This window comes from Canis aureus, chromosome 6 (assembly GCF_053574225.1).
Source record: "Canis aureus isolate CA01 chromosome 6, VMU_Caureus_v.1.0, whole genome shotgun sequence".
In the NCBI taxonomy this organism is placed as follows: Eukaryota; Metazoa; Chordata; class Mammalia; order Carnivora; family Canidae; genus Canis; species Canis aureus.
In genome coordinates, this window is record NC_135616.1 from 51,591,049 (window position 1) to 51,608,334 (window position 17,286).

Here is a 17,286-nt window from a genome sequence, read left to right on the forward strand (position 1 = left end):
AAACTACTTTGACTGCTAGAGCAGCTGACATCCAAGGCTGTCAAAAAAAAGGCCTCATTGCTTTTGCTTTCTTTGCTGGAACACTCACTTTTAGAGTCCTGGGGTGCCATGTACTCCACAGCTACATGTTTAGCAGGCCACATGGAAGCATTCAAGGGACAGTCTCTGCTCAGTCCAGCCTTCAAGCCATTCCACAAGGCCCTAGAAATGTGGGTGATGCCATCTTGGATTCTCTTAATCAGCCAGCAGATGAACACCAAATGACTTCTGTCAATATCAGGTGGAGCAGAAAAATCATCAGCTGATCCTGCCTAATTCCAGGTAACCTACAAAAACTATAAAATGGAAGATGGTTGTTGTTTTAAGCCAGTAAGTGTTGGAGTCATTTGTTATGCGGCAGTAGATAAGTAGAACCAAAAGAGAAGAACTTTCTTAAGCACAAAAAGCCTTGGTAGGAATCAAAATAAAAGAATAACAGACTTGAAATTGTAAACTGCTTTATGTCAATTATCATCAAATACAAATTAAAAGACAATGATGCACTAGAAAAATATCCTTGTAACACATGCAACAAACTATTTAGAAGAAAATTACAGTAGAATAAAATGGCAAATAACAAAAATCAATTATCAGAAAAAAATTTTAAAGGCAAAAAAGAGCTGTTTAACACTATTAGGAATAAAATAAATGCAAATTAAATGACAATAAGAGACTTTTTGCCTTCAAATTTTCAAATATTTTTGAAATGATATTGCTCAGTGCCTGTAAGACTGTAGTGAGGCAAGAATTTTCTAATCTTGGACATGGAAATATAAATTAGTAGTCTTTTGGTAGAACAAGTCAATGATATAAATCAAAACTCTTAAATACCCTCTGCTCAAGTATTGCCACTTCTAAGAATTAATAGGATGTGTGGCCAAGCATTATCACAGCATTATTTCTAATAGTAAGAAATTATAAACAATAAAACATTAGGCAATGAGAGAAATGTTGCTAAATTTTAAATAACTGAATAAAATTCAGTTATCAAAAGCATGGCTTCCAAATTATTCAGTGACAAGGAAAGACAAAAGGAGTGGCTAAAAGTATACAAAAGGAATATAGATGGATGGATAGACAGATTAAAAGACTAGATGGGAACATACCAAAATATTAAAAGTGGTTTCTGAATTAAGGGTTTGGCAGGGAAATTACTTCCTTCTTTCTCCTTGTCTGAGTTTTCCTGTTTTTTCAACATGAAACTGTATTAATTTTATAATCAGAAAAACATTCTTATTTTAAGTCAGTAATGAAAGGAAAAATTCCAAAGCAGTACCTGTAGCAAACTTAAAGACTGGGACTTTCAAGTACTGAGAGGTCTTCTCATAAGCCAGGAGTTCTCCTCCAGAGATCTGCTGTGGTCTGTTTTTTAGAGCCACTTGACCTCTCAGCCTTCTCTGCCTCCATGAACCTCAAGCTCCAAAGCTACCTTTTTCTCATCCTTCTCTTTGCCCACCACACCTCACCACCACAGGCGCGCGCACACACACACACACACACACACACACACACACAAGTAAACATTTCTATTCCTTCAGTTTCCTTCTAAAAATCACAAATGGACAGCTCCGAGCCAAATAGATTGTTTTTCTTTGACATCTCTTCCCCAAAAGTGTTACTTTTATTTTTAACTAGTTATCAACGTTTACAAACTAGGAGAGATTTTCACTTCCAGAAAGCTGGAATAGACTTACTTTGTTCTATTCCTCCCACTAAGTACAACTAAAACCTTGGACATTGTATTTAAAACAAACAGAAGGCTCTAAAAAGCAAAGAGGAGAATCCAGATTAGATAGGAGTCTCAGGACCTGAGAAACAACACAATAGTGAGTTCCATGAATTTTCTTTTTGGTTTATGTATCCCAGGCTGGAACTAAAGAAGCCTGCAATCTAGAAATGCTGATGCTGGTAACAGGTCCAGATAACAAAAGCCCCAAGAAAAGTCTGCTTTGTGAAGCCCAAATGACAGAGTAACAGAAAAAGGACAGCCCAACAAAACAAAATGTTTAGACAATAATGGATCTACTACAGCCAAACACCCAGAAAAAGATCTGTGGCCTCACACCCATCTGCTAGTAGGAAGCTTTGATTTCCACTGTTGTGAGGCTAGAACAAGGTGTCCCAACCACCCCACTGGGATGGACAACTAGAGAGCCAGAATTTTCATCCACTATGACTGGTAGGCAGCCCTATCTCCTCCCTTATGGGGGAGGGTGTGGCTATCAAGTAGTAATGAGGCATATCTACTATTCCTTAAAGGGGTGCCTCCTTTCTCTCCACCACTTGAGTGTTATCCCCCACTCCAGGATCAACAAGGAATTTCCCTTCTCCCCACCACTTGTCAATAGAGGCCATGTGGTGAACCTGGCCAAACCTGGCCTTCTATTTTTGCCTGAAAGTAATAAGGTGACAGCCCCACTTCCCTTGCCAGGATGGTGTCAGCAGAGGTCAGGTAAAAGAGTAGGTTTAAATAAAATTCAGAGCCTCATGACATAACACAAAAATGTCCTGTTCCAATCAAAGTTCACTCATCATCTCCCAAACCAGGACGATATCAAAGGAATGAAATAAGACCTTCAACAGAGTCACCTTCAACACAGATGTGATAGAGATGTAAGATTTACTTGACAAAGATCTTAAAGCTGCCCATGATAAAAAATGCTTTAACAAGCAACTGTGAACATGTTTGAAGCAAATTAAAAAATAGAAAGCCTCAGCGAATAAGTGGAAGATATAAAAAAGAACCAGATGAACATTTTAGAATCGAAAACTAGAGTACTCAAAATTAAAGCCTCCATGTATGGTCTTGCAGTAGTTTCTTACTGCCACTGTGGCAAATTATCACAAACTTTAGCACCTTAAAACAAAACAAATTTATTATCTTATAGTTCTGGATGCTGGAAGTCCAGAACAGGTCTCCTTAGGCCAAAATCAAGGAGTGTCACACTGTGTTACTTCATAGAGGCTTCCCAGTGGGAAATCTGTGTCCCTACCTTTTCCAGCTTCTTGAGTCTTCCCTCATTCCTTGGCTTGTGGCCCCTGAGATTCAGCAATGTCTGTGCTGGTTCTTCTCATATTACAACACCCTGGCACTGACTCTCCTGCCTCTGTTTCTCACATACAAGGATCCTTGTGGTTGTATTGGGCCCACCAAGGGAACCCAGGATAATATCCCCATCTTGAGATCTTTAATCACTCTGTAAGTCTCTTTTGCCATGTAAGGTAATATATTCATAAGATCTGGAGATTAGGATGTGAACTTTTTTTAGGGGCCATTGTTATGCCTACTGAGTCTGCCCTCTTTGGCTCCCAAAGATTCATGCTCCTCCCATGTGCAAAATGTACTCACCCCATCCATCCTGAGGTTCTCAAAAGTCTCAATCCATTATAGCATAAACTCAAAGTTCAAATTTTCATCAGCTCAAATTTCCAAATATTACCATCTAAGTCATTTAAACACATATGGGAAGATTTTTATTATGATCCATCCTGGGGTACAATGGCTCTCCATCTATGGACCTGTAAAACTAGAAAACAAGTTATCTGCTTCCAAAGACAATTATAGGACAGGCATAAGACAGCAAATTATTAGCATTCCCACACAAAAAGAAAAATGGAAAGAAGAGAGGAGTTACTAGTCCCAACAGATTTTGAAATCTAGCCTGGCAAATTTCATTAGGTGTCAAGGCCTCTATGGCTTACAGCTCCATTATCTAAGTTCACAGCTCCACTTTGGAGTTGTCATTTCCTTCTCATGGAGTAACTGGGAAAAAATTAGCTCAAACTGGATCACAGACTTAAATGTGAAGCATAAATCTATTAAAAATAAGAAAGCTTTAGGATCTAAGACCTGGCAAAGAGTTCTAAGATTTAATAACAAAGGCATGATCCACTAAAGGAAAACTTGATAAATTGATTAAAATTTTTAAAAATTTCTTTGCTATAGACCCTGGTACGAGGATGAAAAGAGAAGCTACAGAGTGGGAGAAAATATTTTCAAATCACACATCTGACCAAGAACTAGTATCGAGAATAAATAAAGAACTCTCAAAACTCAGGAAAAAATCAAACTTGAAAATGGGCAAAAGACATGAACAGATTTTTCACCAAGGAGGATATACACTTGACAAATAAATGCATGCAAAGATGTTCAACATCATCAGTCAATAGGGAAATGAAATTTGAAACCACAAGGAGATATCACTACAAACCTATTAGAATGATTAAAGTAAAAAATAGTGACAACAACACTATATGTTGGTGAGGATGTGGAAACTGGGTCACTCATACATTGCTAGTGAAAATGTGAAATGCTAAAGCCATTCTAGAAAACAGTTCGGCAGTTCCTTAAAAAACTAAACATGCAATCACCATATGACCCAGCAATTGGATTCTTGGGCATTTATCCCAGAGAAATGAAAATTTATGTTCACACAAAAACCTGTACAAGAATGTTTAAAGTAGTTTTATTCATAAATGTCTCAAACTAGAAACAACCCAGATGTCCTCCAATGGATGAATTGATAAACCATGGTACAGTGACCACCTCTCAGCAATAAAACAGAACAAACTATGGATACATAAAACAATCTGGATAAGTCTCCAGATTATCATGCTGAATGCAAAAAAAAAAAAAAAGTGAATCCCCAAATACTATATGTTTCTATTTATATAACATTCTAGAAAAGTTCAAATTATAGAAATGGAGAACAGATTACTGGTTGTCAAGGGTTAAGGAGGTGGGTGGGGGTGGAAGGGAAGTGCATGTGGCTATTGAAGAGGAAACATGAGCAATCCTTATGAGGATGGAAATATTCTCTACCTTGATTGATTATATCAATGCCAATCCTTGTTATAATATTGGAAGATGTTACCATTGGAGGAAACTGGGTAAAGATCCAAGGGAATTCTCTGTAGTACTTCTTACAACTGCATGTGAATCTAAAATTATTTCAAAATAAAAAGTTTAATTTAAAAAATTAATGTAATTTCATACACAAATCTAAATGTTTATCTCCTCTGGAAAAATTGCAAGATCTGGCTACTTCCAATATGGCTGAAATGGGCTAGAGTGGAGTAGCCAGTTGTAACCCCAGTTTGGGCATTCATTTGCCACTTCATCCCAGTCCTCACCACTCCCTCTTGTCTGCCTGTCACCTGGGCTCAAGATTTTCTGCTATTCAATATCCAGCATACCCTGTTAGTTTTCTGACATCCAGCCAAAGACCCCTACCTAGCACCTGTAGATATTTGAATTTTCCACTTTTGTGGACTTAGAATCCTGACACTAGCAAGCAGGGAGGGTGGCAGCAGAACTCAGTTGTGATAAGGTGTTAATTCACAGAAATAGGGCAGTCTGGGAGGCTCAGCGGTTTAGCGTCGCCTTTAGTCCAGAGTGTGATCCTGGAGACCCAGGATGGAGTCCCATGCCGGGCTCTCCGCATAGAGCCTGCTTCTCCCTCTGCCTGTGTCTCTGCATCTCTCTCTCTCTCTCTCTCTCTCTCTCTCTGTTCTGTCATGAATAAATAAATAATATATTTTTTAAAAATTCACAAAAATATCTTAACTCTTTATACCTCATGTCTGAAAAACGTGTGCCTGAGACCTAAAAATATCATATGGTGGAAACTCTTGAAAGTCAGATAGACTTCAGTTAAAATTATGGTTTTTCCCCTCTAACCTTGAGCAAATTACTTTCATTTTCACATTTCCACTTGTAACCTGGACACAATAATATACAATTCAATCTAATCCAAGCCCAAACCACAGCATAGGTACTCGGTAGTGTTTCCCCCATGACAACAGGTGCATCTCTTTTTGGAAGTCAACAGCTTATGCTAAAGGAGGTTGATTTCCACCCAAGTTTTACATGTATATTTACCATTGACTAGGAAGGCATGGGCCACTTTCCTTGGCATCTTTCCAGCAGAATCTCACCATCCTCACAATAATCCTCACAACAAGGCCTTGTATTAGGCCCATCTTGCAAATGAGGAATCTGAGGCATAGAGTTATTTGATTATTTAAACTTCAACCAGTAACTCCAATTCTAGAATCTGTGCATTTAACTACTTTCCCCACTGCCTTTTTTCTGTTTCCAGCTTGGCAGTTTGGTAGAGGTTTTCTTTCCAGACTCTCCCCAGGGACTAGCCCACGGGGAGACTAGTACATGTCTTCACTTATTACAAACATAAGGCTGACAATGACGACTTTGTGGTCAGCCTCGATTTATGGCCTTGGGGAGACTTTGAGAATCCTATCTCTGTTTCACCTTCTTCTGCTGACGCATTGGGACAAATGTGTGACTCAGGTACCTACAGGCTGCACGGCAAAGATTTTCAGATACTATGCACCAAGCACAGAGTGTTATTATTAAGGGCATTTTCCTATAGCAGCTTTATTGGTATGTCTTTCACAATCTGATGATCTTTCATTGGCACTGATTTATATTGGCAAAGAGAAGGGGACAGAAAACATACAGAACAGGCTGAGTGAAATACCAGCTCTCTCCTGGGGATTGGTTGCTGGCTGAGCTGCTCAGAGCTTGTCACTCACCAGAGAGGAAGGCACTCTAGAACAGAACGCTTCCTGGCTCTTTCCAGAGTGTCCAGGAGCTTCCCAGGATATGAAACCAGAGAAATGTCTTCATTTTATTCCTCAATGGTTAAGACTCTCCAGTAGGACAAAGCTGGACTTGACTGCTGGTTCCCCCATTGCTTTGCTTTGTGAACTTGCTAAGGTTCTTTTTTTCCATCTTAGTGATATTTATTGTTTTCATTATATCATGAATGTATGTATAGATCTTATTTACTTAGATCTTTTTAAATCTAAATTCAATTAGCCAACATATAGTACATCATTAGTTTCAGATGTAGTTTTCAATAATTTCACTTGCTAAGGTTCTTCACCTCTCTTACCATGCCTGAGTTTTCTCATTTTCTAAAAATGGAGATAATAATCACAATAATGCCTCCATTACAGGGTCTGTGAAAGAGATAAATGAGGTGAGACAGGAAATGTTTTCATCACAATGCCTCACACACAATGAGCCCTGAATGAATGTTAGTATTATTATATTAATGGTGGAATTTGTGATGAGCGAGAAAAAAATAATATCCATTAATATCATTATAAGCAGTGGGATTTGTAATATGCTCAGAAAAAAAGTGGTGGTGCTGCTCATGGTGATATTTTAGCCATTATCAGAAAAAAATATCATCAACAACAAAACAGCCAGAGGAAAAAAGATCAGACTTCAAAGAGTGTTCCAGGGAAACTCACTTCCTATAAAAGTTGCATTCATAAGAGATTCTCTGCATTTAATATTTTAAAATTAAGTTGTGTTTCCTATTAGATTATAATTCCAGAAATGTTCTCTGTTTGGTTCTTATAAATTTAATTGTTCTCTTACAATAATGACCTGGCTTCACCTCCTCCTAACTCTATAACCATGGGCAACATTATTTACCTCTCAAAATATCAGTTTTCTCACTTATAAAATTATGTTCTGGAGTCACCTGAGATGATGGCCATTCAAGCGCTTTGTAAAAGTGTAAAACCCCTGCAGGAATGCTAAGTTACAATGGTTCCACACCTTCCCTTAACTGTGCTTTGCAAGACATTCACAAAGTATATGCTCAATTAGGAAACAACAACTTGATTGTCCTATTAGGTTTGAATTTTGTATAACATATTATCTTAAAGGAAGACAAAACTTTGAAGAAAACCGTGCTAATGAGGTACAAGCATTTAATGTGAAGAATATTTGAACATCTTGATTTCAATCTTTGGAGAGTGATGAAATTCTCTCCATTTCACAGAAAGCATTTCTGAGAGGTTATCACAGAATCAATCTCCTTGACTTCAGTCTCTCCCATTTCCCAGACAGCCTGAATCACCAAACTAATTCCAACACAAAAGTTTTCATCTTATTGCTCTCCTCTCAAGAATCCCCAGATGTCTCTACATGAAAAGCTCCAGCTCCATAGCCTGGCATTTACCTGTCTTACTTTATAATATGGCTTCCCCCACAATTTGTACCCATCTACTACATCTCTGCTTCACTGTCTCATGGAAAATGCACACTTAGCTTCTACTGCAGACATTTGCTCATACAATACCCTCACCTGTGCTTGTCCCTTACTATTTCATCTATTTTAATCCTACCTACTCCTGTTGATTTTTTTTTCTTTTTGCCAATCTGTATTTCCTTAATCTTCTGCAATACTTTTTACTTAAGTCCTGAATTCTTCTAGGGCCCCACTTCCACACTTCATTCCACAAAAGTTCTAGCTGGCTTTAATGACCTTTTCTGTGAATACTATCTGAACCCTATTAGAGCTCTTAGCTGTCCTGTGAGTGGCTCTCTCTCCCTAGTCAGACTTTTGTGCTATAGAGCCAGGACCAGGCATTTTCTTTCTTGTGCATTGTGTTCTGTTTGTTTTAGGACTCTTTCCAAAAAGGCTTTGGACAACTTACAACAACAACAACACTACACACACACACACACACACACACACACATCCATACACATTAATGGCAAAATATACATAGTAACAGGCAGAAGGGGAGGCCATTGAAGATAAATGAGCAGTGTAGACTCCAACTTCCTCCAACTTCTCTCAACCCCAGGTACACTATGTCCTAAGGCCATATTACTACCTCTTGCTGAAACCCTGTCAAGGAAATAACAGAAAGACAACCAAGCACAAGTAAAAACAAGAGAAGTTGTAACAGGAAGAATCCCAGATTCTGAATCCTTCATTTATTCATTTATTTCATCATTCAATAAAATATCTAAACATCATGTCCCATGTACTAGGTATATGACTCATCCCATAATACTTCATCTATTTAGTCTCATTTGTTAGAGAATAAAATAAAAATTGAAAAAAAATTTAAAGCATACTTAAACTTGTGTCCCTTCCTTATTAAACATGAAATGAATTTGAAAGAGGGCATTATTTACATAGATAATTCAACATTAAAAGCCAGGACTGGGCCATGTGTTTGAAGTCCAAAGATAATTTGCAAATTTGACATTGATCTTAAAAGAGAGTAGTGTTTTCTGACTTTTCTTAATATTTCATGTATGCTAGGCTTTCATGGAAATTTGCATTTATGAAGAGAATTGGGTAAATCTAATGGCCAACAAACATAAAAATTAGTCAACCTTACTAGTTATCAAGCCATTGAAAATTGATATAATTTTTTAAAGATTTACTTGTTTTAGAGAGTGCATAGGGTAGGGGGGGTACTGGAGAGGTGAGGGAGAGAGAGTCTTAAGCAGACTCTATGCTGAGCTCAGAGCCTGACATACAGCTTGACCTCAAGACCCTGAGATCATGATCTGAGCTGAAACCAAGAGTCAGATGCTTGGCCAACTGCCCCCACCAACGTGCACCAAATGTGATATCATTTTTAAAGATAATTTAAAACCACAATGATATCCCACCACACACCCAACAGAATGCCTAAAATCTAAAAGATTTAAAATAACAAGTACTGGAAAGGACTTAGAATAAGCAGGACTCTGATAAGTTTGTAAATTGTTAAACTATTTCGGAAAACAGTTTAGCAGTTTCATAGGTAGTTAAAAATGAACATCTACTCTATGCCCTAGCAATTTATCCAAGAAAAATAAATATATTTGACTACAAAAACCTTCTATAAAAATGTGCATAACAGCTTTACTCAAATGAGCAAAGATTGGAAACAAGCCAGATATTCATGAACACAAAAAATGAACTAACACACTGTGATGCATTACAAATTGGAAAAATACTCAGCAAAAAAAAAGGTAACAAACTAAAGATACATGAAACAAACTGCATAAGTTTCAAAAATATTATACTTCATTTATATGAAATTCTAGAACCTAAAGTAATGGAAATCAAATCAGTGTTTGCTTTTGGTGGCCCAGCAAGTGGCACAGTGGTTGAGGAGAGTTGATTGGGAAAGCGTACAAGGAAACTTTCTGGGATGGCTGAAATGCTCTGTGTCTTGATATGCAAAGTTGATTGACAGTAGGTATATTTAAAGTGTGGCCACTTCACTGTATTCAATTACACCTCAATAAGGAAAGCGGGGGGAGGGGCAAGATGGGGGAAGAGTAGGGTCCCCAAATCACCTGTCCCCACCAAATTACCTAGAAAACCTTCAAATCATCCTGAAAATCTATGAATTCGGCCTGAGATTTAAAGAGAGACCACCTGGAATGCTACAGTGAGAAGAGTTCGCGCTTCTATCAAGGTAGGAAGTCAGGGAAAAAGAAATAAAGAAACAAAAGGCCTCCAAGAGGGAGGGGCCCTGCGAGGAGCCGGGCTGAGGCCGGGGCGAGTGTCCCCAGGACAGGAGAGCCCCGACCCGGAGGAGCAGGAGCTGCACCGACCTTCCCGGGCGGAAAGGGGCTCGCAGGGAGTTGGAGCAGGACCCAGGAGGGCGGGGATGCCCTCGGGCTCCCGGGGACACTAACAGACACCTGCACCCTGGAGAGTGCGCCGAGCTCCCTAAGGGCTGCAGCGCGCACGGCGGGACCCGGAGCAGCTCGGAGGGGCTCGGGGGCGGCTCCGCGGAGGGGGCTGCGGGGCGGGAGCAGCTCGGAGGGGCTCGGGGGCGGCTCCGCGGAGGGGGCTGCGGGGCGGGAGCAGCTCGGGGGGGCTCGGGGGCGGCTCCGCGGAGGGGGCTGCGGGGCGGGAGCGGCTCAGGGGGCTCGGGTAGAGGAAGAGGCTCTGTGCGGAGGGGGCTGTGGGGCGGGAGCGCGAATCCAACAGCGCAGGCCCCGGAGCACAGGGCGCCGGGACACAGCCCAGGATCCGGCCTCCCCTGGGACAAGCAGAGGCCGGGAGGGCCCAGGACAGCGAGGACGCTCCTGCCCCGAGCTGAGCAGATCAGCGGCCTGCCCGGAGCCTCCAGGCCCTGCAGACGGAGAGCTCCGGAGTTCCTGCGGGGGCGGAATCCAGGGCTCCAGAGCTGCCGCAGCCACTGAGGCTGTTCCTCCTGCGGTCTCACGGGGTAAACAACCCCCACTGAGCCCTGCACCAGGCGGGGGGGCAGAGAAGCTCCCACAAGTGCTAACACCTGAAAATCAGCACAACAGAGCCCTCCCCCAGAAGACCAGCCAGACGGACCAGTTCCAGGGGAAGTCAGGGGACTTACAGTATACAGAATCAGAAGATACTCCCCTGTGGTTTTTTGTTTTTTGTTTTTTGTTTTTTTGTTTTGTTTTGTTTTGCTTTTTGATTTGTTTGCTTCCCCCACCCTTTTTTTCCCTTTCTTTCTTTTTCTCTTTTTCTTCTTTTTTTTTCTTCCTTTTTTTTTCTTTCTCTTTTCTTTCCTTCTTTCTCTCCTCTCTTTTTCTCCTTTTCCCAATACAACTTGCTTCTTGGCCACTCTGCACTGAGCAAAATGACTAGAAGGAAAACCTCACCTCAAAAGAAAGAATCAGAAAGAGTCCTCTCTCCCACAGAGTTACAAAATCTGGATTACAATTCAATGTCAGAAAGCCAACTCAGAGGCACTATTATACAGCTATTGGTGGCTCTAGAAAAAACCATAAAGGACTCAAGAGACTTCATGACTGCAGAATTTAGAGCTAATCAGGCAGAAATTAAAAATCAATTGAATGAGATGCAATCCAAACTAGAAGTCCTAACGACGAGGGTTAACGAGGTGGAAGAACGAGTGAGTGACATAGAAAACAAGTTGATGGCAAAGAGGGAAACTGAGGAAAAAAGAGACAAACAATTAAAAGACCATGAAGATAGATTAAGGGAAATAAACGACAGCCTGAGGAAGAAAAACCTACGTTTAATTGGTGTTCCCGAGGGCGCCAAAAGGGACAGAGGGCAAGAATATGTATTTGAACAAATTCTAGCTGAAAACTTTCCTAATCTGAGAAGGGAAACAGGCATTCAGATCCAAGAAATAGAGAGATTCCCCCCCTAAAATCAATAAAAACCGTTCAACACCTCGACATTTAATAGTGAAGCTTGCAAATTCCAAAGATCAAGAGAAGATCCTTAAAGCAGCAAGAGACAAGAAATCCCTGACTTTTATGGGGAGGAGTATTAGGGTAACAGCAGACCTCTCCACAGAGACCTGGCAGGCCACAAAGGGCTGGCAGGATATATTCAGGGTCCTAAATGAGAAGAACATGCAACCAAGAATCCTTTATCCAGCAAGGCTCTCATTCAAAATGGAAGGAGAGATAAAGAGCTTCCAAGACAGGCAGCGACGGAAAGAATATGTGACCTCCAAACCAGCTCTGCAAGAAATTTGAAGGGGGACTCTTAAAATTCCCCTTTAAAAAGAAGTTCAGTGGAGCAATCCACAAAAACAAGGACTGAATAGATATCATGATGACACTAAACTCCTATCTTTCAATAGTAACTGTGAACATGAACGGGCTTAATGACCCCATCAAAAGGCGCAGGGTTTCAGAATGGATAAAAAAGCAGGACCCATCTATTTGCTGTCTACAAGAGACTCACTTTAGACAGAAGGACACCTACAGCCTGAAAATAAAAAGCTGGAGAACCATTTACCATTCAAATGGTCCTCGAAAGAAAACAGGGGTAGCCATCCTTATATCAGATAAACTAAAATTTACCCTGAAGACTGTAGTGAGAGATGAAGAGGGACACTATCTCATACTTAAAGGATCTATTCAACAAGAGGACTTAACAATCCTCAATATATATGCCCCGAATGTGGGAGCTGCCAAATATATCAATCAATTAATAACCAAAGTGAAGAAATACTTAGATAATAATACACTTATACTTGGTGACTTCAATCTAGCTCTTTCTATACTCGATAGGTCTTCTAAGCACAACATCTCCAAAGAAACGAGACTTTTAAATGATACACTGGACCAGATGGATTTCACAGATATCTACAGAACTTTACATCCAAACTCAACTGAATACACATTCTTCTCAAGTGCACATGGAAGTTTCTCCAAAATAGACCACATACTGGGTCACAAATCGGGTCTGAACCGATACCAAAAGATTGGGATCATCCCCTGCATATTCTCAGACCATAATGCCTTGAAATTTGAACTAAATCACAACAAGAAGTTTGGAAGGACCTCAAACATGTGGAGGTTAAGGACCATCCTGCTAAAAGATGAAAGGGTCAACCAGGAAATTAAGGAAGAATTAAGAAGATTCATGGAAACTAATGAGAATGAAGATACAACCGTTCAAAATCTTTGGGATGCAGCAAAAGCAGTCCTAAGGGGGAAATACATCGCAATACAAGCATCCACTCAAAAACTGGAAAGAACTCAAATACAAAAGCTAACCTTACACCTAAAGGAGCTAGAGAAAAAACAGCAGATAGATCCTACACCCAGGAGAAGAGGAGAGTTAATAAAGATTCGAGCAGAACTCAACGAAATCGAGACCAGAAGAACTGTGGAACAGATCAACAGAACCAAGAGTTGGTTCTTTGAAAGAATTAACAAGATAGATAAACCATTAGCCAGCCTTATTAAAAAGAAGAGAGAGAAGACTCAAATTAATAAAATCATGAATGAGAAAAGAGAGATCACTACCAACACCAAGGAAATACAAATGATTTTAAAAACATATTATGAACAGCTATACGCCAATAAATTAGGCAATCTAGAAGAAATGGACGCATTCCTGGAAAGCCACAAACTACCAAAACTGGAACAGGAAGAAATAGAAAACCTTAACAGGCCAATAACCAGGGAGGAAATTGAAGCAGTCATCAAAAACCTCCCAAGACACAAGAGTCCAGGGCCAGATGGCTTCCCAGGGGAATTCTATCAAACGTTTAAAGAAGAAACCATACCTATTCTCCTAAAGCTGTTTGGAAAGATAGAAAGAGATGGAGTACTTCCAAATTCATTCTATGAGGCCAGCATCACCTTAATTCCAAAACCAGACAAAGACCCAACCAAAAAGGAGAACTACAGACCAATATCCCTGATGAACATGGATGCAAAAATTCTCAACAAGATACTGGCCAATAGGATCCAACAGTACATTAAGAAAATTATTCACCATGACCAAGTAGGATTTATCCCTGGGACACAAGGCTGGTTCAACACCCATAAAACAATCAATGTGATTCATCATATCAGCAAGAGAAAAATCAAGAACCATATGATCCTCTCATTAGATGCAGAGAAAGCATTTGACAAAATACAGCATCCATTTCTGATCAAAACTCTTCAGAGTGTAGGGATAGAGGGAACATTCCTCGACATCTTAAAAGCCATCTATGAAAAGCCCACAGCAAATATCATTCTCAATGGGGAAGCACTGGGAGCCTTTCCCCTAAGATCAGGAACAAGACAGGGATGTCCACTCTCACCACTACTATTCAACATAGTACTGGAAGTCCTAGCCTCAGCAATCAGACAACAAAAAGACATTAAAGGCATTCAAATTGGCAAAGAAGAAGTCAAACTCTCCCTCTTCGCTGATGACATGATACTCTACATAGAAAACCCAAAAGTCTCCACCCCAAGATTGCTAGAACTCATACAGCAATTTGGTAGTGTGGCAGGATACAAAATCAATGCCCAGAAATCAGTGGCATTTCTATACACTAACAATGAGACTGAAGAAAGAGAAATTAAGGAGTCTATCCCATTTACAATTGCACCCAAAAGCATAAGATACCTAGGAATAAACCTAACCAAAGAGGTAAAGGATCTATACCCTCAAAACTATAGAACACTTCTGAAAGAAATTGAGGAAGACACAAAGAGATGGAAAAATATTCCATGCTCATGGATTGGCAGAATTAATATTGTGAAAATGTCAATGTTACCCAGGGCAATTTACACGTTTAATGCAATCCCTATCAAAATACCATGGACTTTCTTCAGAGAGTTAGAACAAATTATTTTAAGATTTGTGTGGAATCAGAAAAGACCCCGAATAGCTAGGGGAATTTTAAAAAAGAAAACCATATCTGGGGGCATCACAATGCCAGATTTCAGGTTGTACTACAAAGCTGTGGTCATCAAGACAGTGTGGTACTGGCACAAAAACAGACACATAGATCAATGGAACAGAATAGAGAATCCAGAAGTGGATCCTGAACTTTATGGTCAACTAATATTCAATAAAGGAGGAAAGACTATCCATTGGAAGAAAGACAGTCTCTTCAATAAATGGTGCTGGGAAAATTGGACATCCACATGCAGAAGAATGAAACTAGACCACTCTCTTTCACCATACACAAAGATAAACTCAAAATGGATGAAAGATCTAAATGTGAGACAAGATTCCATCAAAATCCTAGAGAAGAATACAGGCAACACCCTTTTTGAACTCGGCCACAGTAACTTCTTGCAAGATACATCCACGAAGGCAAAAGAAACAAAAGCAAAAATGAACTATTGGGACTTCATCAAGATAAGAAGCTTTTGCACAGCAAAGGATACAGTCAACAGAACTAAAAGACAACCTACAGAATGGGAGAAGATATTTGCAAATGACGTATCAGATAAAGGGCTAGTTTCCAAGATCTATTAAGAACTTATTAAACTCAACACCAAAGAAACAAACAATCCAATCATGAAATGGGCAAAAGACATGAAGAAATATCTCACAGAGGAAGACATAGACATAGCCAACAAGCACATGAGAAAATGCTCTGCATCACTTGCCATCAGGGAAATACAAATCAAAACCACAATGAAATACCACCTCACACCAGTGAGAATGGGGAAAATTAACAAGGCAGGAAACCACAAATGTTGGAGAGGATGCAGAGAAAAGGGAACCCTCTTACACTGTTGGTGGGAATGTGAACTGGTGCAGCCACTCTGGAAAACTGTGTGGAGGTTCCTCAAAGAGTTAAAAATAGACCTGCCCTACGAACCAGCAATTGCACTGCTGGGGATTTACCCCAAAGATACAAATGCAATGAAACGCAGGGACACCTGCACCCCGATGTTTATAGCAGCAATGGCCACAATAGCCAAGCTGTGGAAGGAGCCTCGGTGTCCATCGAAGGATGAAAGGATAAAGAAGATGTGGTTTATGTATACAATGGAATATTACTCAGCTATTAGAAATGACAAATACCCACCATTTGCTTCAACATGGATGGAACTGGAGGGTATTATGCTGAGTGAAATAAGTCAATCGGAGAAGGACAAACATTATATGTTCTCATTCATTTGGGGAATATAAATAATAGTGAAAGGGAATATAAGGGAAGGGAGAAGAAATGTGTGGGAAATATCAGAAAGGGAGACAGAAAGTAAAGACTGCTAACTCTGGGAAACGAACTAGGGGTGGTAGAAGGGGGGGAGGGTGAGGGGTGGGAGTGAATGGGTGACGGGCACTGGGGTTATTCTGTATGTTGGTAAATTGAACACCAATAAAAAATAAATTAAAAATAAAAATAAAAAAAAGAAAAAAAAATAAAGCAAACTTCCAAAGATAATGCCAAGAGAAATGTGGGGAGATAGAAATGCTCTAAAACTGGGTTGTGGTGGTGGTTGTATAACTGTAGGGATTTACTAAAAAACAATTGAACCATTCACTTACAATGAGTAAATTTTATGTTAATTACATCTCAATAAACTGTTAGTAAAAAAAAATAATAATGCATTCGATATTGTACTGAAGGTACTACCCAATGTAAGAAGACAAAAATAGGAAATGCCTAGGGCACTTGGGTGGCTCAGTGGTTGAGTGTCTGTCTTTGGTCAGAGTCAGGTCAGGTCATGATCTTGAGGTCCTGGGATTGAGTCCTGCATCAGGCTCCCGGGAGGGAGCCTCTTCTCTCTCTGCCTATGTCTCTGCCTCTCTCTGTGTGTCCCCAGTGAATAAATAAATAAAATCTTTAAAAAAAAAAAAGGAAAGGAAATGCCAGGTATACAGATTTGGAAGGAAGAAATAACCCGTCTTTGTTTGCTGATGACACGGTCATCTATATATAGGTAGGTAGAAAATCCAAATGCATCAATGACAACAACCACAAAAACTGAAACCAATAACTGATTACAGCAAGGTCATAGGACACAAGATTAATATACAAAAGTCAATCACTTTCCTGTATGCCAGCAAAGGAAAATGTGAAATTTGAAATTAAAAACACAATACCATTTCCCCTAAGGTCAAGAATAAGACAAAGGTGTTCATTCTCATCACTTTTATTCAACATAGTACTGGAAGTCCTAGACACAGCAATTGGACTAAATAAATAAATAAATAAAGCAATCCAAATTGGTAAGGAAGTAGTAAAACT

The 17,286-nt window shown here is 39.8% G+C and overlaps 1 protein-coding gene across 6 annotated transcripts in view; it reads right to left on the reverse strand.

Annotated features, from left to right (window-relative positions):
- The window catches only part of LOC144316098 (uncharacterized), a 61,626-nt gene that overhangs the window by 29,991 nt on the left and 14,349 nt on the right, over positions 1–17,286 (reverse strand). For 3 of the 6 annotated variants that reach the window (XR_013381900.1, XM_077901574.1, XM_077901573.1), the window contains one exon: positions 89–267. The exons of 2 other annotated variants lie outside the window; for them this stretch is intronic. Coding sequence is in view for 2 of the 4 variants with exons in the window: in XM_077901574.1 (XP_077757700.1) it covers positions 89–267 (179 nt within the window). In the remaining 2 variants the exon portion in view is untranslated. Of the gene's footprint in view, positions 1–88; positions 336–17,286 lie in introns of all 6 variants that reach the window. One more of the 6 variants, XR_013381899.1, reaches the window with a different exon arrangement.